Source organism: Danio rerio, chromosome 6 (genome assembly GCF_049306965.1).
Source record: "Danio rerio strain Tuebingen ecotype United States chromosome 6, GRCz12tu, whole genome shotgun sequence".
In the NCBI taxonomy this organism is placed as follows: Eukaryota; Metazoa; Chordata; class Actinopteri; order Cypriniformes; family Danionidae; genus Danio; species Danio rerio.
The window spans coordinates 31448556-31473644 of NC_133181.1; the positions used below are offsets into that span (position 1 = coordinate 31448556).

Here is a 25089-nt window from a genome sequence, read left to right on the forward strand (position 1 = left end):
GGCTGGAATGACTTGTTCCCTCAAAACCGGTCTGTACCACTGCTACTAACTTATCAGGCTGGAAAAAGAAAATAAGCAATAAGCAAGCATGTGTAAACATTTACATATTAGGCAATACTTAATAATCCAGGTTCACATGCATAGGCAATTGATCACATCCTATTGTAAACTAGTTCTGGTCACAGTAAAGGCAGAGCCATGTGCTGTGTAACATTCACTCGAAAATGATTTAAAAAATTGAGCTACAATATAGTAAAACATCTGAAGTAATTCAGACAGCAATGCCATTTTGTCATCATCCAACAAACTTAAAATTTTAATTTAGAATGATTGAATGAGTGCATATGGGAAAGAAGTCATGTAAAGAAAAATATTTTAGTGTCTTTTATTAAAATCAGTAAAGCTACCGTTCATTAATTAAATGAAAACGGAATAGACTTTTTTAAACACCCACTTAGGATTTCATCTTATTCACATAAGAACACACATGTACTGTGTGTTTTTAAGAACATGCCACTATAAAGATAACTCAATCAGTCAAGATTTTACAAATTATAAAAAAAAACGGGAAAAAAAACAAAGAGTATGAAGAAAGAACTGGACAAATATGATGTTAATATTAATTCCATAATTTTTTTCCAAAAAGGGAGTCATTCTTCAGAAATATGCCTCAATGATATTATTTATTTCACAGAGGAACTAAAGAAATAAAATCAGATATGTGCAGTTTGCAAGATATAAGGGGGAGGAATGTCATTTGGTGATTCATAACATTAAGGTTTGTTTATGTTTTTGCACAAAAGTGCAACATTGTTTTTACAGATAATTGTTTTTCACCGCTTAACATTTTAGTGCTTCAGTTTGGAGACAAGAAAAATTTCACAGCAAAATCCTTGTACAAGGCTGAGAGGCTTTTAAATTACTTCAGCTACATTTTCTTACACACTAACTGTACAGTTTTCTCTGTTTAAAGTAGGTTGAATACGTCTGACATTACTTTATAATTTGCATTGTATAGTTTAAATCCCACAGTTGCACTGAATATAAAAAAGAAAAAAAATTCGATGATAAAAATAAACAAATGAACGACTGCATGGCCAAATTACCCAAAAATAACCCCATCTTATAAACAGTGTCAAAACAACAGCGACACACCAAGAACTAACCGATTTACAACATAAACATCTCAACTAAAACTTTAATTTTGCATTTGCAAAGAATGCAAATGTGATTGCTAGGATGTGACAGTGACAAGACAAAACATTCGCACATTATAGAATCAAATCTTAAATCCGTAAAGCAGTCCTGCTGATGGTATATGCAAAATTAACTAAATAAATCTGGATGCCTTAATGTGGAAAAAAAAAAGAAAGAAAATAATTACTGATTAAAGATGTTAATAGATGCCGCTAAATTAAGATTATTAAATCAAAAAGTTTCACATTTGTCACAATTGGCAGAAAGGGCTGAACATGAACAAGTGAGAGCTGTCTGTAAGTTATGAGATACTCAAAGAAGAATGTAATCTATGCGTCTGATTATTTTTATGTCCAACAGAGCAGCCACCAGTCTTTTTACAAGCTTTTTTTAATTTTTTCTCATCTCCTTTTTCTGCTCCCCCATCATTTTCTTCCAGTCCTCAAAAACTGGTAAGTGTGTGGTAGCAGAACCTGTCCCGACTTCCTTTTAATTGGTAATGAAGATCTTTATAATGAAGCAAAAGAAAACGTGGGATAATGGTATTTGTATTCTGACCCGGCAGTTGAGAGTGGAAAAAGGAAGCAAGAGTTATAGCGTGGGAGGTTTGAGCCCATACTTCTTGGCCACCTCTGTCTGGGCATAAGCAGCATCACAGAGGGAATACAGATGGGCCATCTCCATCTCTGATTTGGCCAAGTTAATGGCCTTGTTGAACATGTCTATAGCCTTGTCCAGGTTGCCTCTGTGGGTAGGGAAAAAGAAAATCATAGTTTGATTTTACAGAGCCAAATGCAGAAGTTCTGTCAAGCTATATCCACAATTTTGGAACTTTATATCATAACCAACTGAAAACTCTGGATGCACCCGTATAAAAAACAAAAGTGCTTTGTAATAATCGTTTCTTTTTTGATTAAAGAATACAATAATAAATTGAACTTAAATCATGCGGACAAAAATATGAAAAAAGAAATGCAGTTTTTTTCAACCAGCAAATATTATTAGAAAACAATTTGCAAGTTTAAAACGGCTCAATATTCCTCTCTCTGTGGATGTTCTGCTCATTCACATACTTATGCATAAACCACACATGCTCACTGGAAAAACAAACTCTGCTCAACTAACACACCAAAATAACATTTCTATATAATACATGTTCCTGCCGCTTGCAACAGCGTTTGCAATACTGGTAAAATGACACCTCTCGACTAGTTCACCGTCAATAAAAAGTGGCTATTTTATTGGCTGGTGCTTTTTTTGGTATAATTTAAGATAAATATATTAAGTCTTACAAATTACTTTATGTTATTTAATAAAATAATATGTAATTATTACAAATCATTTGTTTTCAGTTTTTAGCCAAGTGCATCCAGAATGTTCACTTTTGGTCCAGAATCAGCATTTGGCCGAGATCATGGTCAGGCATGAGAGAACATCAGAAGTTCTTAAGAAAATTATTGAACCTATGCCATTTCATGTGCTGCTATAATTGCTGCAAAAGGTTGACATACCAAATATTACAGTTAAAAGCGGATAAGAGCAAGCATCTTATCCTCGCTTAGAGCAACCATCTACACGTTTTATAAACATTATGAGATGAAATAATTTTTTGGACTACGAAAATGTATATATTTTCAGATTTTCTACTACTATATTAATATTAAATATCTATATGTTAACTTTAGTCTCTGCAATAAAATAAATTAAAACTGTGCCGCACACAATAGTATATTTTTTTACCCTTATATCTTTATATATTTTGATGCAAACTCAAAAATGCCATTTTCGCCTGATCATTATCAGTGGCCAAATATATGTTCCATCTCTGATAATCAAATACTAACAAATTAAAAAGAAAAACAAGAACAGAAAATTATTATTTGTTGCAATAATAGTAGCATAAGCCTTCACCAACCTTTGGACTTCAATGGTTCCCATTGTTTCATATGCAAAGTCACATTTATTGTCAATTTCAATGGCTTTGCTAATGAGTTCAAGACCCATTTCCAGATCCTGTTTCCACTGAAGCTGCAACAGACTACAAACAAAACACATAGCCGATTATTATTATTATTTTTGACAAATAAATATATATTTTTTTATATTTACAGCCATTAAAATGATGGAACTAACCCTTTATGAACATATGTTGTGGCGTTGTCAGGCTCTAGCTCAATACATTTATCATACATTTCATCTGCCTTACCAAACTGTTGCTGGTCAGTTAATGCCTATAGTAAAAACAGAAAAGAATAGAAAAAAATCAATACATTTTAGTTAAATATCATAAGTAAACGATGATAAAAGCACAGTTTTTCATAGATGGTTACGCCATCAATAACCCTGTTTCTGCTTGCATTTAGAGGCATCTAGTGGAAATGTGAATGGTAACTATAATTTGTTTTGGTACAACACAGTCATGCATGAACACCTTGTTTTGGTCCAGTAATGATCACGTTTGGTCAGACAATGAGTTGGTGGTTTTTATGTGGCTATTGAAACACACCTGACCACATACTACAGTATGAAAGCTACCTAATTAAATGTGCTTCAGAGAATCTATGAAAGTGCTTGAAAATGGACAAGCTTAAAGCAATAAGCCCCAAAAAGCCATGGTTTAGAGTCAATTTATAAAGACTAAGGGGCTTTGCAAGACATAACTGGTCAGAATCAAGATCTATATTTATCGGTTATTATTTTAGATCCTGCTTACACCTGCATAGTGTTGTTCAGTTGTGATCAGACTGAAGAAATAAACCTTAAAGTGGAAGTGAAGCAGTCAGTCAAGTTTACATTATTTTGAAATTGGTTTCCATATTAATGAAAATGTATTAAACAAACTCTATTAATGTAACCATTTTGAAGAAAAGGGCACGTTTTACTATAGCTTTTAGCGCAAAGGCACCACCATCTTGGAATATTGCTGTGACTTCATGCTTTGTGGATTGTCAAGACATGTTCCCTTTCAAGTCAATCAACTCGATATCTCAACATGTATAAAGGACATACAAAATTGCCATGTGAAAAGCCGCACCGATCTTAGTTTGCTTTAAACAGGAAAAAAGCGAGGGCTGTAATAGTAAAAAGTAAAAGTAGCCCTCCCCACAACGTAGGCATTGGACTTAGTTGAAGCCCAGTTAGGCAGTGTAATACAGAGAGTGGACCAAAGTGCATAAAATAATCAGTAAACAATAGAAAAAACGAAAAATAGTATAAATATATTTTTATATATTTGACACAACTGATGCTTGTATTTGCACCAGCTCCAAACTTACTTCACACATTGGGTTAAATTAGGCTTTGCAGTCTCAGTGTTCAGTCTATTACTTCCATTGTACATATTCAGCCGAGGGAACAGAACCAACCACATGCCATAATCAGACACCGTGATATTCCAAGATGGCGGTGCCCTAGCTCTCAAAAACTACAGTAAAACATGCAGCTTTCTGCAAAATGGTTTCATTAAAATTTATTTGTTTACTATATTTTCATTTAAGTGGAAATCAATTTACAAAATATTGTAAACTTGACTGACTGCTTCACTTCTACTTTAATATCAGAAATAAATGGGCTCAAGATAAGCAGTACCTGTGCATACAGAGCATAACCCTCAGCACACTTTGGAAACCTCCTAATGACATCCTCAAAACCATCCATGGCTTTCTGAACCTGAGATGGGTTGTTTCCAGTGTAGGCCTGTCGGTACTGCAAGATAAAGAAAAGAAAAAAAAGAGCATTAAAGACAATGAGAATTCCTCATAATAGGTTTTCTGAAAGTCAACACAGTTCAAGCTCAATGGTTTTCATTCGTATATAGTACCCTCTACTTACAAGTGCAAAGCACTTCTGTGCCTGGGCAAGTGCAGAGTCTGGTCGAAGTTTTATACACTCGTCAAAATCTCCCACAGCCTCCTCTACCTGATCCAGCAGAATCTTCAACTGAAATATTGAAATATGGTCTCTAATTAACAAAGCTGTTGTTACAAAGCAATGCTGCACATCAAAACTCAGCCACTGTGGGACATTTAAAGTAGTCCCTTTTTGCAAGATGTAGCATGTTTCAGATGTCAACAAAATTCATCTGACGTTACAAATCAAAAGACACATAATTTATTGCACCATCCTGTCTGTGCACATATTTGAGTGGATGCCAGAAATTATGTTTTCATGCATCATTTGCAAACGAACTGTACGCTTCCCTCTCTCTAACACACTGAACATCGAAAATGTCGAAAATCGCTGTGTTGCGAGTGGTAGCGTATATATGCTGGAGAAAAGGAACAAAGGAGGAATCTTTCTGCTCGGTGCGAGTCGCAAATCTCCATCATTGTTGCCGCCGCTGTTGCTGTTGTTCCGAGCGTCTCCTATCTCCTGCCCCAGATTGTTTGCTGAATTAGTGGTGTGATTGACTTGATTTCATTAGGTGACAATTTCATTATTTTCATTACTACGCGCCATTAGATTGAGCCCGTGTGCTCTTTCACTTATTAAAACTATATATTATTTTTAGATTTAAATTGAAAGCTGTAGTTTGGGAATCGCCATTAACTTTAAAAATGTTTTCTCCTGATTTGTGGCAGCGAGGGAGAAAGGGAAGTTTGTTGGAATTTTATTTGGGGTACTTTTATTTGAGCAGGTAAGTTAGAATTATTTCCTCGCAAGTTAGCTGTCTTTTTGTTTATTATTTTGGCCTGGATTCCCTTTCCGAAGAGATGCTTCTAATATCTTCTGTTGTTTAAGAAAAAAAATAAACCTTGTTATTTTTTGATAAACCTGTTGTTATCATTATGAGATGGGATAGGAGAAGGGGAAAACCCTAAATTGAGTATTTACATTTAATTTATTCACTTATTTACACTTTTGTTATTGTTCCCACCCAACCCTAGACTTGTTGGGATGTAACACAACATATCAAACTTCTTGACTCAAAAGAAATTTGAAAAACAACTTTGCTGAGAGCACATTAGGCCACAAACATTCCGCAAATGCTTGCTTTAAAGTTACAACAAGTTGTCATACCTGTCCTCTGTGGTGATAGACATCTGCATTACGGTGATCGATCTCTGCAGCCATGTTGAAGTCCTGCGTGGAGAGCTGGGGCTGCTGCTGCTGCATGTACATACTTCCACGTTTAATGAGGGCATTAGCACGCAACTGAAACATATCAAAAAGACTCATTAGCACCAAAAAGGACATAAAGAAGCTACACAACAATTATTCCAAAAAAGTAGGCAGACAACGTCACTGACAAGTAATACATTTTTGTAATTCCACACAACAGCACACACAGGACATTAAGTTTAATTTGTAATTTGGTGGCTGATAAAATTGCAGAATGAGTATGTTTCTTGAGCCTAATCTTGTTACCTTGACGCTGGCATCATTCATGTTGATGACACGGTCAAGATCAGGCTGTGCAGCTGTAGCGTTGCCAATCAGCAGGTAGAATGTGGCTCTCAGCAGAAGAGCTTCAGCAGAGTATCTGCCTCCAGACTCAATCTCCTTTGTGCACTCACTGATGATCTTATCATAGTTCTCCTCCTCCATATACTGCTTTGCCTTTAGGTAGCCTGAGCTGCAGAAAGAGGAGCTCAATACTTTAGTAAGTTAATTCTAATTTAAATAAACCACCAAGTAAATCTTTCAAGTACTTTTTATTAGAGCTGTGAACCTACACTAGTCTCACGGTTCGGTTACGATTATCATGCCATCGATTCGGTTCAATTCGATATTTCGGTGCATCCTGGTGCATTGACGACAGTGGCGTAGCGGATGGGCCCGCAGGGCACGCACCGCAGGGGGGCCCCGCGTGATTAGGGGGCCCCGCGTCGTCGCGATTTTCAATAATTGAAAATCAACCGGCAACCGCAATAATCAAACTCTTGGGAACAACTGTGGTCGGAACCAAAGTTCACAGGTCTGTGTTCTCTGAACACCTCTCAAGCGGTGGACTACTTCATTCTGATTGCTTGCCGCCAATGTTGTCAACTTAGCGACTTTGTCACTAGATTTAGCAACTTTTCAGACCCCCCTAACGACAAATCTAGCGACTTTTTTGTGTGTTATTGGAGATTTTTTTAGACTGTCACTTGTCCATATTGTACCGTCCCTACTCTTCTCAACGAGCTGCGTGTGATGCCGCTGACCCCTCCCCCGCCTCACAGCACTGACAGGCGGCCCAGTCAGTCCGCGTACAGCAGCCTCTCTCATCTGCAGCCCGAGAGCAGATCACCCCTCTGCGTACCGACGACAAATGATTTAGCACAGGCAGTGTGAAGGTATTTCCCTTGTACAGTCAAACCGATCTACTTCTACTTTATTTTAACAATTTATTTGGACCGTTTATTCTTTTCTTGTTCACAATCACAGATATTTTAGTGACAGTTTGTGAACTTGTCTGAGTTTATTACATATGAGAGATTACTGCACATACACTACACATCTATAATGACATACTGTATTCAAACAGCAATGAATTTAGTTTAATAAACATGCTTATATAAAGTGTAGTGCAATTATAAATACCCCTTTATTAACCATAGGCTGTAAAACAAACAGAAACGGTAAAACGTGATGACGTCAGTGATATGCAAATTGGCGTATGACGTATCCCCCCCCCCCCCCCCCTCTTCATCAGGGGGCCCCGTCAGCGATCCCTGCAGGGGGGCCTCCGCATTTTGCGCTACGCCACTGATTGACGATGCTTTTATATTTTTTTCACAGCAGCAGCTCTTATATTAAAATGTATGAATATATTTATATTTATATAGGTTATTATTTGTAATACAATTGTGTCATTTAATACAAACAGTCAGATATATAAACTGTAACTTTGAAAAAAAACGAGCATTAAGCAAATAATATAAACAAATATAAATATCCAGCTCAATTTCTGATCCTTGTCTAGTTCTCCTACACCCCTTTGATTGGGTTTGATTGGTTTGCGATTGGCTCTTGCGCGCTATGCTCTTCAGATGAATGATAAGCAGCAGACGACAGCGGCGATCTCACAGCTGATCTATGATAGACACGGTGGAGAAAACTCTGCAGACACGCGCTCGTTTCTGTATCCAAAAGTAACGCTGTAAAACAGCCGAGGAGAAGAAAAGCCACGCCAGCAGGTCAAATGGGCCACTGTGTGTGTGTGTGAGAGAGAAAGAGACAGAGACAGCGAGCGAGCGAGAGAGAGAGAGAGAGAGAGAAATGGAGTAGGCTACTTTCATTCTCAAACTCACACAGTGAAATTGTGCACAGTTTATGAGTATTAAGTAGTAATACTCGCGATCGTCTCCCTTGTGACAGAGCGCATATGAGGTAAATGAAGTCAGTAATAACCGGTTATGATTATTACTGAACCGATACCAAATTGTCCGCGTCTGCATCGCGGTGCACCGAAGAAACGATTAATTTTGACACCCCTACTTTTTATACATTGTATACATTTATACACAGCTGCACCAGCAGTGTGCAAGTTAAAACATAACCTATAGTCAAGAGATACAATGTACAGTTAGTTTTGTGTTGAACTAATAAACTTGAAGTGTTCTCCAAATACAAATCACACTCCAAAGGGCACCCGAGAGTGAAAAAAACAAATCATGGCCACCATATTGAAGTGTCATTCCAAACCAAAGTGCTCAAAACTGGCCACTTTTTTATTTTATAAAATACAACTGATGGACAGATTAGGCCATGAACTTTTCAGCAGAAGTTGTTTGGTGTCACACACTGCACTTAATTCGGAAGAGCTCATCCCTATGCTCTAATCGCTTCTAAAGGGACCCTCCAAAGCGATTAAGGCATAGGGATAAGCCCTTTCTAACGGAACCTACCCTTAGGTTTTAACATAACTCAGCGCCCCACCTAAATATTTACGGAAGCTCAAGCTCATGAGTTATGGTAGTATACAATCTGACAGCAAGATTAGATTACATTAATGAGTTTGTGATTGATAATCAAGAACCAGTTCTCACTTCCTTCATCCTTTTCTGCTCGCAGCTTTCTGCATGTATGTTTTGATGTACTGTCAAATTTGTTTGCATCCATAAAATAAAATGAGAATTACTTCATGGCTTAATCTCTCCATGTTACTTTTCTTTTTCATGTGTAGGCTATAAAAATTATTTAAAGTTTAAAGTTTTTTTATTTTGAGAAGTTATTCATGTTCAGTTTAGGGCTGCAACAACGAATCGGTTAAATCGATGAAAATCAATTACTTAAAGCAATGGCATTGAATTTCGTAATTTCAAATTTCGATACGTTGTGTTGCGCAACACGGAGACGTTTGATTATTAACAAAACACTTTAGTTGAGCGTGGAGTGGAGTGAACACAGTTTCTTTCGTGCACTGATACAGAGTTTGCCGCTTCATAGACAGGGATAAGGAGGAAGGGAGCAACATTAGAGTAAATCTCTACAGAATCCTACTTTTGTTTCGTTTTGGAGTGAGGACCGTCAAGTCTTGACAAGCATGACAAGTTAGTGTTAGCTCGTTAACCTTTAGAGCGGCAACTGAAAAAAATCAAACTGAGCTTTGGCACGATGTCTGGCACTGAGCCCGAGAGACCTCGTGCTGAGCAGAGCTTTCAGTAAGGGACTGTAGGAAAAGTGCTTTTTTTTCTTATTTTTCCGAAAGCAAAACCAATTTAACCCCACTAAGAAAGACGTGTCTTATTATCACAATTATGCAGCGTTTTAACCACCTAATGCTTAATTTGTTTTAGACATCTAAATACACACAAGTACTAATAAAACAAAACATTTCTAAGAGTTTGTAAAACACACAAGAGAGTCTAACAATCCATTCAAATATAATTTGCTGAAGTGTTTTATTCATAATAGATACACAGTGAAAGTAACTAAAGTTGAATCTACTCTTCTCTAAGTTCACCAGATACTTACTTGCATGTATTTGCGGAGTAACTGATGGATTTACATGCTAAATCCAGAGTGTTCTGCTTTTTATGAATGAGGTAAAAGTACGGCCGGCAGTAAATATGGCGACGTCCATCTCTTGTTATAGATCACGATCACTTATACGTTTATGTGAACTAGTAAAACTTCTGTTTGAGATTACATCTCATTAATATTACTTTTCTTACCCAATTCACAAATAATTTAACTTGTTTTAAGCAAACAATCACTTAATTTTTAGGTGTTTTTTCGGAAAACAAGACAATTCTTATGCTATTTCATGTGTCTAGTTTGTATCTCGATTAAAAAATATTTAGATATTTGGATTAAAAACAGGACAAAACTACTTGTTTTTTTGTTTTATTATTATTAGAGGGTATATACAGAACTTCTTGAGTTGAATTTAATACCTTTTACCTTTTAATACTTTCAAAAAAAGAGCTGAACACGAGCTGCAAATGTAGTGGCATAAATGTAATATATTTTCAAATGGAATAATATATTGCAGATAACACATTTAAGTAAAGCAGAGGGATTAATCAAGGTGTCACAGTGGGCCTTTGTCCATAGTTTTTAATCAATGTCATATAGCTTTCTGCAAAATATAATAATAGTTGCTCTTCTAAGAACAGTTCGGTATGGTTACGGTTGTTTCTCCACTCAGCCTGGAACAGCACGGTACGATTACTAACCTTTCTCGGCCCGGAATTCTTGGAACAGTTAGACAACCGTGCTGAACTGTGGCAATAAATTCGTGTGTCGTGGCTCGAAATTTACTCTTTTTACTTGGTAGCACCGGTGTACCCAAATTCAAATATTTAGGAGCACCCACCAAAAATGAATGAGCACCACTGCAAATTGTGTATCAAGTGATTTTTATTGAATTTGAAAACAACATCAATTAGGCATCCCTACTGTAAAGGCATAGGCCAATCTTTAAATCTTGCGTCCTCAAGCCTGAGGCTGAAAACTTGCATTTCCCTATGTTTTAATTTAATTACTGAATCAAAGGCGAGCTCGCCGATAGGGTTGGCAGCAAGCCAGCCGGGTACCCGCCAGTTTGTTTCAGCTCGCGCGCAAACTCTACTTCATATGACAGCGCTCCGGTCCTACTCTCAACATATAAATAAATCTACGCAAAATTTAGAATAAAGGCCTACACTTGACACAAATTGAAAATTTATCTAAAAAACTGGGCTCGAAAATTTAATACCTCGTCAGATGACGTTTATTACTTTTTAATACTTTTTAATGGCCTTAATTTTGGCTAATTTCATTTACTACCTTTTACAACCCTGCGGAGACCCTGTATTAGTACTATTATTAGTAGTAGTAACATAACAGCTAAGGGATGAGCTTTTTTGAATAAACGGTTGGAAATGAATGATTTTCTTTTTTTATCAGATTCATTGTTTAATCGAAAAAATAATCGACAGATTAATCGATCATTAAAATAATCGTTAGTTGCAGCCCTAGTTCAGTTCACACACATTTCAAACTCTTGTACAGTTTAACAATCTGTAGGCTTTTTGGTTGGGCATTACGCCCGACATTTAAAATTACGACGTTACATTTTAAAAGCAACAACAACTAACACTACCAACAAAGCAATCCCTGTACAAGTATATGGACAAAATAATGCCCTTTGCTTACCTTCCTTTGACCTCTGATGCCTCACCCTCTTTGTCTTTATCTTCGTCCTTCTTTTCCCCCTTCTGTAGGGGTTGTGAAATGATGTCATCAGTAAAGGAGCTAAAGTAGGATTTGATGAACTGAGGAGATGGCATAAGGGGCTCTCGGTTCTGAGAAGAGCAAAAGAACAAAATAATGATATGTTATACAAAAATTATACAGACGTATCATAAAAATAAATGCATTATTTGATTGTAAATGCTGTGGCCCTATTATACATAATCTTTTTTTAAATTAGTCTATATAGGATTTTGACTGAAACTGCAAAAGCAGATGCTTATGCTGTCCTTCTGAAGGACAAATGCAAAGACATTATGCCTGTGAATTATTATAATATTTCATGAAGAGAAAATGTTTGAAAATAGAAAAAGAATTAAATCTGTTAATAAATAGCTGGTATTTACTGATGAGCTTTATACTAATTAGTTAATTTTTAATTATTTCACTAAAGACTACGCAGTAATCATTTTTAAATGGAATTTTTCACATTTTGTATTATTTCTTAGCGAAATTCCTCTGTAAAAACAGATTTACAATGATTTTTTAATTTAGCTTCTATTTCTATTTTACTGCATTTATTTTGCTGTTATTAGCATCTATTTAATATATTAATTAATCTATTTAATCTGTTTTATCTATCTATTTAACGAGATAAACTTGATAATCCTGGAGAAAAGATGCATTGCGGTTCATTGAGAACAATCTTATAATCAAGTTTCCCTCTGTATATTGAAACAATTAAAGGTTCACAAAACAGAAAATTCTGAAATATGAAATCTGTCAGTCTCGTTCCCACCTTGTATTTTTCTTTGGCCTTTTCTTTTCCCAGCTGTTTCAACACCTTGTCTGCCAGTAGCATACTTTGCTGGTTCTGGAAAACCTCCAAAATACATACAGCCGTCACATCTACAAAAAGTAAAAACATATTTTTAAATAAACTAAACATATTACATCCACCAAGGACTGTCAAAAAAGTTCTTTTGATGATCATTTTTTTTCTGGAAAGTGTCACATTGTCAACATCATACTCTGCAACATAACTTTGCAAAGCAACTTGCACAACAAAAATAATGTCAAGCAAGCAAAACATGTTAAAAGTTAATTGGTGCAAAATTATAGAAACATGTAACAACAAATCAGTTAATTGTGAATGCCTCTATAATTTCTGCCTATGTGTTGTATTGTTCATTTATTTCATATTTATTTCATCAAACAAGTCATGCTTGTAAATAAAAATTCAATTCAATTCAATTCTAACTAATGGTAGCCATTTCATTTCTGAAAAAAATATATACAGCAAATCGTTTAAAAAACATAGGGTACTCAAATGTGAATATAACTAAAAAGCATCACACGTGACTTTAAAATTAAATTCTTTCATCTCAAAAACTAATTTTTAACAAAATTCAAATAGTAAAAACAATTCATATAACTTGAAGCGAACCTTCTAAGCACTCCTTTTTGTTATCCAGTTTTTCCAGTGCCTTGGCACGCCTGAAAAGTGCTTTTACATAGCGAGGATTCAGCTCAACTGCCTGAGAGCAATCCTGTATCACTTCGGTCCATTTCATCTAAAACACAAAAACAGCAATGCCTCATAAATCAAACACACTTTACAGAGGATTCAAATGATCACATGACCTAGACAAACCTGTTGCTCATAAGCTGCAGCTCTATTCTGGTAGAAGGTGGACAGATCTCCTTTTTTTTCTTTGGGACATAGGCCGATGGCTTCTGTATAGCACTTGATCGCATGATCATATTTGCCAGCCTTGAAGTATTTGTTGCCTTTATTCTTGGCAGACTGTGCTCGGTCGAGGGGACTCTGCATGAAGAGACAGACTAAATTATTTTACATAAAAATAAGAGTGCACAATTAATAATAAAATTCATTATGAGAAAATCTGCATATTTGATTATTTTTAGGGTTATTTGTTTTGTGCATTTCACTTTTATGAGGATTTCTATCTACAAAGTCATCCAACCCAATGTCAACAGCAAACAGACAGGAAATAATAATAATAATAATGCATTTTATTTGAGGCACCTTTCAAACCACTCAAGGCCACCGTACATAAGACAATAAATAACCATAAACAATTAAACAAAACATAACTGAAGCTGTTATAAGAAGCAGAAATAAAGATTGATTTAATTTAACATTAATTTGTTTGCCAAGCACTGTGCCGTAAGCTTAGTCAATGATCAACCAACATGAAGTCACTAATTAGGTACTGCAACAATAGGCTTCACATGGAAGTGTGTTTACCAAGTTGATGTTTAAAAGCTTTAACATACACTAAAGTGTAGTATGTGAAAATGTATCATTTTACATTGTCAAAACTCAAACTCTTACATTGTCAACTTGTCAATATACAGGTCAAAAACATTTTAATTGCATAAAAATCCAAATCCCTGTATCAAACTCCTCCCTGTCTAGCCGTGAACAAATCCCCTACTCCACGTCTGTCTAATCCCTAAAGCTTAGAAACACAGAGGTGAGCTGCCTAATTAGATCACAAGTACAAAATGATGCATGTACAACCTGTCATTCCAACTTCATAGCTGGTACCCTACAATTGAAAGGTTTTATCAGCTCAATAACTTGTCAAAAGTGTAGTATGAAAAATAAAGCATTATTCAGATTAAGGCTGCACGATATTGGAAAAATCTAACATTGCAATTTTTTTTTAATTCTACAATATATATTGCAATATGAATATAATTTCAATAGAGGAGCTGAACAACTATTTGAAAATTTATATTCTGTATACGAGTGCATAACATTATGGGGAGTCAAACTGTTTTCAGGTATACAGCAATTGAAATATCAAATGTAAATTAACATAAATCATTAATAAACTGTTAAAGTGACCAACTGTACAATTTCTTGTGCCTGAATGCTTTTAAAGCCCTAACAGTCCTAAAAAAAAAAAAAGATCAATTATAATCGTGACTCAGCATTGTGTGTACTCACGATGCCACTATTGCAAATTATCACACTGCGATATCAATGCTTAAACTTTATATTGTGCAGCCCTAATTCAGACTTCTATCTTAAACTAAAAAGCAATTTTCAAATCATAAGAGCAGCAGGGCATCTAGCCAAACTACTCTTAACCAAACTAAACAATTAAATAGAAACAATATTATTGGCTACAACTTGTGTAAACTTAAAGACATTTAGTGAAAACAAATATGTAATTGCTCTACCAGCACTGTCTTTTCTTTTGAACCACACTGATAAAACTGTCTGTGCAACTTCAAAACAATTGGCAGTTTTTTTTTTTGTTTTTTTGCCGTATTCATTCGGCAAAGTATCTCAAGAAAATAATGATTATATGCAGAAAAATGTTATTGCTATCAGTTCAGCAGATCAGATCGGTAGTCAGTCCAGAGTGTTCATGAGCCGGGGTTATACACATTTTTGCTACTAATTCCATGACTTTTCAATGATTTTTCCTAGACCTTCAAGTACATTTTCATGACCTTATATTTCATGCATTGTCTACATATGAGTGGTAACAGAAAAACAACGCATGTTCAAATGTATTACAGCATATCGTAAAACACACAACAATTTATTTAGTTTTAATTTATATCTATGTAAAATCTATTTAGATAATGCTTACAACTGCACTAATAATGTAAGAGTAAGTGACTGGCAAAGGACAGAAGAAAAAAAACTATATTTAAGTACAAAGATATCTGTTTTCCATGACTTTTTAAAATCTGTGTGGGTTTTTCTGTTTTCCCAAAACTTTTCCAGGCCTGGAAAATATCATGTCAAAATTCCATGACTTCTCCAGGTTTTCCATGACCGTATGAACCCTGTATAGCACAATCGTCATTTCACAAAATGACACAAGCTCACACATGAGCTGCTTGATGACAGTTACTTACAACTTCATATACAATGGGTTTATGCTATATCAGGCATGGGACGATAACCATTTTGAAGGTATAACATGGAAAAGTCAAGGTTTTAAAACCACTAAAATTTTCTGTAATACCGTTCCTAAGATATGTGTACGATTTTTTATTTACTATTTTTTTATTTATTTATTTTTATTTATTTTTTGTTATTAACCCAGATATTTAAAAAGAATATATTTCCGATCAGTAATCAAAATTCTGTGATATATTTTTATCCAAGGTTTTCATACCCACAGAATCTTATACCAGCCCATGCTATATAGACTACAGCAAGCTGGATAAGAACAAGCCAAGCACCATGAAAAATACAACAAACATGCTCATTGTAAATAAATAAATCATTAAATAATGCAGTTTGTGTGCGAGTTTGCATCTGCACTCACACTTCATACTGTCAAAACATACCTAGTACAGTTTGTCATTAAATCTGAACTACCATGAACAACAGCATCAGATAAAAGTGATCTTTTATATTCTACTAAAGAAAAAAAAGTAATATACATCTTGGATATTTTATGGATGAGAAAATAAACAACGTTATTATTAACAAACCAGCTCCCCTATTTCATTACCAACGAACTTCCACGACTATACAAGCCATTTAGGATTACTGATGCAAGCTAATCATATACTATTTATTTTTCCCCAAAAAATGTTTATTTACTAACAATTAAGTTTCTGCCCCTTATCCGGAACCACGTGAACTGACAGTCACCAGAGCTCAATCCTTACTGTGTTCCAAAAGGATTATCTAAAAGACAGTGTCAACATATTAAGTACAGTTTGGCAATAACTAACACATAAAAAATGTTTTTAAGAAAACGGACACATGTGGATGTGCCCAATGAATGATTACACAGCACCATAATGTTACATACACGAAAAACGTGACCTTTAGGAGTGGAATAAAAACATCTTCTGCATGAGTGTTAATAAACCAAACGCATTATTACAATCCTGCCAAAAAGCAAACATAATGATCTCAGAAGTGGTCTATAGGCTCACGTTTGGAAGCTAACCTGCTAAAGCACTCTGGCTAGCACAGGCTAAACTGTCAAGCCGTGTCCTTGACTAAAAGTGCTTTAATCTTGGGGTGTCAAGAACATATTAAGGGTCAAAACGACAGCTCCAAATACATATACATGTGGTGTATTAAAATAGGACAAATAGACTTCAAAATTAGGCTGATTACCAGGTTCTCGAGCTCTGGATTTGTCGCACCGTGCTGGCCCTGGACAGGACTAGCGCTTCCTTCTGGGGTTTTCCTCTCTCCGTTCCTTTTCCCCTGCTTTTCCTTGGCGCGACTTCGATTCCACAGGTAGACAGCTCCGACACCCAGGACGATCGGAGTCCCCACCAGGAGTGCCAGCTGCCAGCGGGGAAGCCCACTCCCGGACTGAGGCTCTACGGGCTTCGATGCAGCCATCATCCACGCAGCAGCACCCAGCTAACGCGCAAACTCACAGAAGAACATGCGCGCGCAACAGGAGCCGCCTCCTTTGCAGAGAGGTCACCGCAATGAGCAGGTGGTATGATGGGATACTGGAGGACTACCGCTTACTGATTTTATAGAGGGTACTTTACCTAAATTATTTATTACATGTTAAATTACCCAGAGTTTCGATAATATTTTTCCCAGCTTTTCACAATTAATACAAAAAAATTCTCTTCCTAGCACTCATTTTTTTTAGATACTTGCAAATTAGAAACTTTGTGTTTACTGTTTTTTTTTTGTGTTTAAAGGTTTTGTGGAAATTATTTATAATAAATATAACATTTATTGAATCTATTCTGGACCATTTCCTGTTTGGATCTTGAGGTTCCTTCTGTATTCAAATTACATTTTTTATTAACTGACCTGCTCTTCAAATGAAAATTCTAAAGCAGTTTACTGTCAAATTACTTGATTGAGGTTTAAAATTTAATATTAGTAAGGGTGCTGATCTGATCCCCACGTTGCCTAAAAACCGGTAATGTGTGTGTAGACCTGGTCCTCACTTTGACTAAAAAACGGTAATGTGTGTAGATCTGGTCCTTACTTTGACTCAAAACCAGCAATGTGTGTGTAGACCTGGTCCACTTTGACTCAATACCAGTAATGTGTGTGTAGACCTGGTTCTTACTTTGACTTAATACCAGTAATGTGTGTGTAGACCTGGTCCTTACTTTGACTCAATACCGGTAATGTGTGTGTAGACCTGGTCCTTACTTTGACTCAATACCGGTAATGTGTGTGTAGACCTGGTCCTTACTTTGTCTCAAAACCAGTAAAGTGTGTGTAGAATTGGTCCCCACTTTGTCTAAAAATCGGTTGTGTATGTGGCGGACCCCACTTCTACACAAAACCTGAAATGTCCCCACAAGTGACCACTGTGTCAGGTCTAAAAAAAAATTTGCAGAATATCCAAAGTGATTTTATGAAATAGTTTGTGTTTTTGTGTGGCAAACTATTTTTTTTATGTCTTTAACATCATCAGAAAGGGCGGTCCCCATTCTGTAACCACCGTGACAAGTGACCCCCACAATGCACAAAAACATGTGTGTGTGTGTGTGTGTGTGTGTGTGTGGTTGTATGTGTGTGTGTGTGTGTGTGTGTGTGTGTGTGTGTGTGTGTGTGTGTGTGTCTGTTTGTAAAGACAACAATTGTTTTAAAGGTAATCAAATAATTTATAGCATTTATTTTAAAAGTAATGTATTTATCTTTTAAATTGTTCTCTGTCATTTTAATAAGAGCAAACTAACTTTTATTTATAAACTTTGTACTGCAGAGTATATTTATCTCAGTGTTTGCTTGCTTAAGTGATGTTTGCCAAGTTTTGCAAGAAAACTCCAGAAAAACATGTGGCTCTCCACGAACTGTATGGGTGATTCTATAGTTGCAGGTACATTTAGTGACCAAAGCCATCCTTTTTTTAGCTTTCAAAAAATTGTTACATTACATTGTTACATTTTTGATTATTAATAAAATGTGTTCTTCATTTTCAAAGATCATATTACTAAAAATCATGATTTCTTGATGTTCGAATCAGTCAGTGTATTTTTCCATCATGTATTGTTGTGCAATAAAAAAATATTTTATTTTGCTTTTCTTTAAAAAAAAAACAAAAAAAACCCATCACTAATATTTTCAAATGTTTAAACTGTAAACTGTCTATTACCACAATTGCAAAAGGAAAACCGAATGAATATTTCATTGATCACACAATTTTAAATATTTTAATCTTGATTTCATCTGTATCATGTGATGTTAGCATTTATAGCAAGTAGAATGTTTGGTTAAAAAGTTGTAAAACTCTAAATTGTGACTGTCAATTCAGTAACTAGGATTTTTCTTGCTATGATTTATTATTATTTCTAAACATTACTAAATTCATCCATGACAGAGTTGACAAACAATAACAAACTTTTTATTCCCTAAAATTAAAACATTCAATCATTTATGTTCGGCAAAAGCTGAAATATAAAAAAAATAAATGTTTTCTATAAGATACTGTAAATAATTGATGTTTTTAAAGCGTTTTATTCCTTCACTTTTTTTAAATGTAAAATATACCTGCAATAGCTTCACCCATATTGCTTTTGATGCATATAATAATCTTTACAATAACTGTATGATGTCACTATGCTGGAATTTACAACTTTGAGATGACACCTTCAAAAAATATCAGCATTCCACACATTTTCTATATTTTGTGATTTAAAAAATCTTAATGTTATTATTATTATTTAATTCACCCGAGCCAATATGGACATTAGCATTTTATACACATTTTTGAAAAGCAGATTTTCTTTGCATATTAGCCCACTTGTTAGTGGTAGATAGCTAATACATTACCATTTATAGCCCACCAAAAACATTTTTTATTAGTTTATTTCGCATTTAACATGTTTTAATTGACACACATGGCGTTTCACGGGCTTTATCATGGCGCTCTGTGTGTGCGTCGGCCTGCTCCCTGAAACATCTTGTATTATCAATATTTACTCTATTCATTATTGAATTCTGAATTTTTAATATTGTATTGCACTATTGTTGAGCACAACAGTAACAGTTTAAGGTATCGTGTGTATGATTTTTACGGTTTTCCCTAGTTAAAAGGTTCAATAACAGAGGAGACCACATATGATAATTTGAGAGATTTGAAGGGAAAAAAGGACAACACGTCAGTCGACAGCACGTTACACGGCCTTCGTATTTAATTGAACGAGTCAGTGATATGGAAATGAGTTCAGATACTAACCCTTCGATATGAGAGATGAGGCACACGCAGCAGCGCGCGTCAAGAGAGGAGCGCGCGCTTGGAGGGAGCAAAGCGAAAGCAAGATTATGTGTGGATTTGTGTCTAAATATGGATGTTTTTGACACTCGTGTTTGATTTTTGTGTTGCACTTTGCACGAACTTCACTACTGAAACTGCCTGTGTTTTGTCCGTTTCGGTGCGTCATTATCAAATAGTGAACTTAATATTTGCTTTCTCCGTGAGAAAAATGCTATAATGTTTGAGCGGGCCCAATACATCTCCCGATTATCCCACTCAGTGCTGCTGAACTGGTTGTGTTTTTTAAAGACTTTCTATTGTATGAATTACGACTGCATAAAATTCTTAACGGGAAGTGCGTTTGGTAATGCGCGCTCAGACGCGTGATGCGCACAGAAACCTGCGCTCTACGCTTAATTAGTTTCTCTTTCATCTTTTGCAGCGTGAATTGCTTAAAATTATTTAAAACAGAATACTTTAATCAATACTGTAAATGAGTCTGGCTTGCCAGAACATGTTTTTTTAACCAGATGTGACTAGTTTAAAGGAAAGCTCTTAATTTTGTTTATATAATTAACAGAATTTATATAATATTAAGGTTTGCTATCGTTATTGTGAAAGTATTATTTTTTTCGGTTCTTTCAATGTGCATTCGTGTCATATAAAACGCATGCATGTCATTTGAGTTTTTGGAATGAAAAGATTTGTATTAAAATCATTTGTGTATAATATTCCTTATTTTAAATGTGTATTACATGCTGGATTTTCGATAGCAAGCAGTTGATGTGTTTTTATGTTTGTTTCTATACATGAATTTTGTCATCATTGTCATTACACGTGTCATACTTGAGGGCAAAAGGAAAAAGAATTCGTGGCCCCTCAGTTTTCATAAGGGATTAGTTGAGTCAAAAGTGAAAATCCTTCTGTCGTTAACCACTAACACTCCTGCTATTCCAACGTTCTGAACACGCGTGTATAAATTTGATATTATGAAAAGGCAAAAGAAAATTGCGAAATGAAAGCGATAGTCCAGACATGCGGTCCCCACGTCGAGCCAGGCTGCAACAGTGCAGATCTCCAGCCGGGTCTTGAACCCGGGTCCTTCATGTTGCTAAGCGAGCGCGTTAACCACTGAGCCACTGAGTCGCCGTAAGGGCCGCGGGAAAAAAAACTCGTCTTTTATAGAGTGACCTCTGTGAAAGACCGACCAAGTAATATAGAAACAATCAGTAGCGCGGCCTGATAAATGATCAAGTACATTACACCAATGTTGGAGAAATAGGAAAATATTGAAAATAAATAAGAAATAGGCTGTCTGTCAATCATCAGCTTAAGCCAGTCAAAAAAAGAAAGAAAAAAAACACAATGCAAAATTGCTCTAGCCATCAACCAACGATGGCACACCGGCCTCTAAACCTTTCAGTTTAGCGTGTTCTTAATCCCCCAACACGAGTGTAATTTATTTCATTATTTATCAGCTTATTGCACTATTCATTAGTTGTGTCTTTATTTAAGCAGGGATTTGTGAACGTATGTACTCATTTATTTATTTATTGTTTTATTTATGCAGGGATTTATGAATAGATTCGTTGATTTTCTTTTTCGGTTTAGTCCCTTTATTAATCAGGGGTGGCCACAGCGGAATGAACTGCCAACTCATCCAGCATAAGTTTTACGCAGTGAATGCCCTTGCAGCTGCAAGGCATCACTGGGGAAAAAAAAACATACACACTCATTTGCACACATACACTATGGCCAATATTAGCTTACCCAGTTGATCAAAAGCGCATGTTTTGGACTTGTGGTGAAAACCTAGGCGAGCATGGGGGGAAAATGTAAACGCCACACAGAAATACAAAGTGAGCCTGTATAGATTTGCTTATTTATCCCTTTCTTTAAGTGTCTTTTCTTATTGTTCTTTATCGTCTTTGCAGGTGTGGTCCACCTTCGCTTGTAGTCAAGGACGAGAAAAGGTAAAAATGTAAAAACAAATAAAACGTGGCCCCGAGCTCCACCGGCTGCATTTGGATCCGAAACTTGGGCCGAATCTTGATTGCCAATTGATATCACGTGTTTTGGGTCACTTTGGATGAGCTTGAATTTGAACAGCCGCAGCCGAGCCCGGGGACCGTAATTGAGCAGCTGCACGGAATTGTATTTATACGTGCGATAGGAGCGCTGTTTCTCATCGACGGTAGGCCACATTTTCAACCGTCGCCTAGACTGCAAAGGTAGACGCCACCCAGCTCTTCCAGCAACGTGCTGTCATTTTTGCTTGTTTAAATTTTAATTTTATTGCATTTGTAGCCGTTTTTAAGGGCGAAGTGTGCTTCCCACAATGCATTGCGGCAACGAACGACCAATCAAGGGGATTGCTGGGTTCCAGAGCTGTCTTTTCCGCCTTCTGTGTGTAAATCATGTCGAGAACGCCAAACAATACCATGTACTAGGACGTGGGAGTGCGAGGCGCGCCTGGGGGACACGTAAAGGGCCGTGGACTGGTACAACTCGCCCAAACTCACCCTCCGTTGGCCGTTTGATTGACAGACGATCCGGCCCATCCGGCCGCTACGCTTTGACCACGCCCCGAGGACCGTGAACAGAGACCCAGGCATGCAAACGATTAATCCGCCCTCTTACAGTTTCGTAGATCCGTCACTTTTTGTCTTGCTTGATATTCCGGCTTTTTGTGCTTTGAATTATGCGTTGTGGTATCGGTATATGGAGTGACTTTATTCTTCAATGCGGAAGTTGTCTTGTTTTTAGCAGTGGCGCCCCCAGAAAATTGTCTTAGGGGTGGCCAGAAGAGGCCGCACCAAATCTTGGGGTGGCACACAAAAAAAATTATGAATTCAGTGTAATGTTATATTTTTGTTTTTGGTAAATGTAATAATGTAGTTTTTTTTTCATTTAATTAACTCTTCTTGAAATATTGCTATTTATTCCTTGAAGTAATTCAGGAAGTACATGTGCAAATGTATTTGGGTACAAACCAAATAAAAATCTGTTTAGTTTAAAAACACTTTTCATATATATATATATATATATATATATATATATATATATATATATATATATATACTGTATAAATAACTTTTTACATGCTTGTATTGTTCATCATACGGTATATGCCATGTCTAAAATTAATGAAGATTAATGAGTTTATTATTCCCAGAGATGGGTTGCAGCTGGAAGGGCATCCACTGTGTAAAAATGTGCTAGATAAATTGGCGGTTTATTCCACTGTGGCGACCCTGGATTAATAAAGGGACTAAGCCGAAAAGAAAATGAATAAACTTCATCGCGCAGCACGTACTATTTTAATATTACGTCGTCGCGAAATTCAAAAGCAAAACCGTAAAATTTGTGAATTCAAAAGCCTATGGTGTTCATTATGCTCGGGAATGAGCATTATAACTGTAAATTGTAACTGCTTCATTCAAGAGGATTTGTATAAAAAAAACAAAAAATAAAAAAAAACACTCGACTCTGGGAGTCGATTCCTGTCTTGGAGTCGATTCCGGTAGTGGGTCCATTGAGAGTCGAGGAATCGACTTCCCTAGATTTGTCCAAGGAGTCAGATTTCGATACAACACTGCCCGCCCTTTCCATCGTTTGCTTCAGTTGACAGTTAGCTTAAAATCAGCCCAAATTATCGGAAATGGCCAGCGATAATACATCTTGGAAAACAACAGTTATAATCAGCTCCTCTTCGCAGGTTCATTTTCAATAATATTGTTAATCATTACTGAATGTATGGCTTGCCGTACATCCCATTTAAGGGATTTACTCAAATGTTGACCGATTTATCCATGATGTATTTAAATGTTTTATTCTATTTCGTAATGTCTTTACAGTGTGATGAGGCTTCACGGCTGCTTTTAGCACAGCAGCACAGGATTCGCCGATCAGATAGCATTCTGGACTCTTCCTTCGTTTTCCCCTTGTCAGGTAACTTGTAAAGGCGTTATATTTTTTTCAACTAATTTGGTCCCTTTTTAGACGGTGTTTTCTGCATTTTCATCCCGCTTATAAAAACTGTTCATCCCAGTAACAGTTTAATCGTGTTTTAAAGTACGTTTAAAACCGCCTGACCGCCATTTATCTCCTGATTATCATAATAATAGTCTAGTAGTGCCTGTCTTCTCTTATATCAGCAGAGGGCGCAACGAACTGCGCCGTAACTAAAAACTGAACCCGAAGGAGAGAACATCATCATCTTCAAAAAAGCGTTACTCGTGTTTTAAAGAAGTCTATCACCAATTACTTATGATAAAATAAATTATTACTACTGCTATGTACGGGTTATGACTGAAACAGGGTGTCAATTCATGTTCATAAAACTTTCTTTGGTCAGTAAAGTAACTCCCACATACACATGGGGACTTAGGCTTTGCTAGGGCAGTTTTTTTAAATACATTAAAGTACTCTGCTCTTGGCTGAATAGCTATAAAACTCAATCATGTTTATCATTGTTTAATTTATAAAGTAAAAATTATATACATCAGTGTTATTGATTGTATTTATAGATATATTTTACTGAATCTCATACCAAAACCGTCACCCTAAAACCGAACTAATCTGTGAGAAGTCTGTGTAGTTAAGGACATCAAACTGCCCTTTATTTTACCTAACTGCAGTCAAATGTACATTTACTTATATTTTGCTGTTTGACAAAAATGCAGACTGTGTTGGCCCAATGTCAATTGCCTACAGATCTCTATTTTGACAGGCTAGGGATCCACTGAGAACTTCAGGTGGCTTCTGGTGGACAACAGTACTGAGAACAGAAACATTGCATCAAAGGGTCTTTTGAGTTTGTTAGAAAACAAAAGTCGATTAGCAAAATGGACAGTAGGACAGGGGTTTAAAATACAGTGGACCCTCATTACATTTTCTTGACTTTTTTATTGCGCAGGTACAGCTTTCTTGCTTGTGACACCTGAAGAGTTTCCAGCTAAGCTTGAAAATGTAGAACCATTTGAGAGAATGGAAAGATTTGTGCAGATCCACAGAAACAGTTTTCTTCTGCTTCAAGCCCCAGTTTACGGAAAAAAAGAGTGGGAGATTATATCACTGGTGCAGAACAGGT

The 25089-nt window shown here is 36.1% G+C and overlaps 2 protein-coding genes across 7 annotated transcripts in view; one reads left to right on the top strand and one right to left on the bottom strand.

The window, feature by feature from the left end:
* Positions 1 to 1591: 1591 nt before the first annotated feature.
* On the bottom strand, positions 1592 to 17170 carry tomm70a (translocase of outer mitochondrial membrane 70 homolog A (S. cerevisiae)). The gene is given in 12 exon segments (NM_200002.1): positions 1592 to 1942; positions 3113 to 3235; positions 3331 to 3428; positions 4786 to 4902; positions 5029 to 5136; positions 6217 to 6351; positions 6565 to 6772; positions 11764 to 11912; positions 12599 to 12708; positions 13247 to 13373; positions 13454 to 13627; positions 16931 to 17170. Coding segments are annotated over 12 exon segments (1737 nt in total). The 5' UTR covers positions 17165 to 17170; the 3' UTR covers positions 1592 to 1788.
* A 6394-nt stretch (positions 17171 to 23564) lies between these two features.
* gb:ex154042 (expressed sequence EX154042) overlaps positions 23565 to 25089 on the top strand; it is a 70542-nt gene continuing 69017 nt past the window's right edge. For all 6 annotated transcript variants that reach the window (XR_012407982.1, XM_073954182.1, XM_073954184.1 and 3 more), the window contains exons 1-3: positions 23565 to 23715; positions 23855 to 23948; positions 24916 to 25087. Coding sequence is in view for 5 of the 6 variants with exons in the window: in XM_073954182.1 (XP_073810283.1) it covers positions 23659 to 23715; positions 23855 to 23948; positions 24916 to 25087 (323 nt within the window). In the remaining variant the exon portion in view is untranslated. The remainder of the gene's footprint in view (positions 23716 to 23854; positions 23949 to 24915; positions 25088 to 25089) is intronic.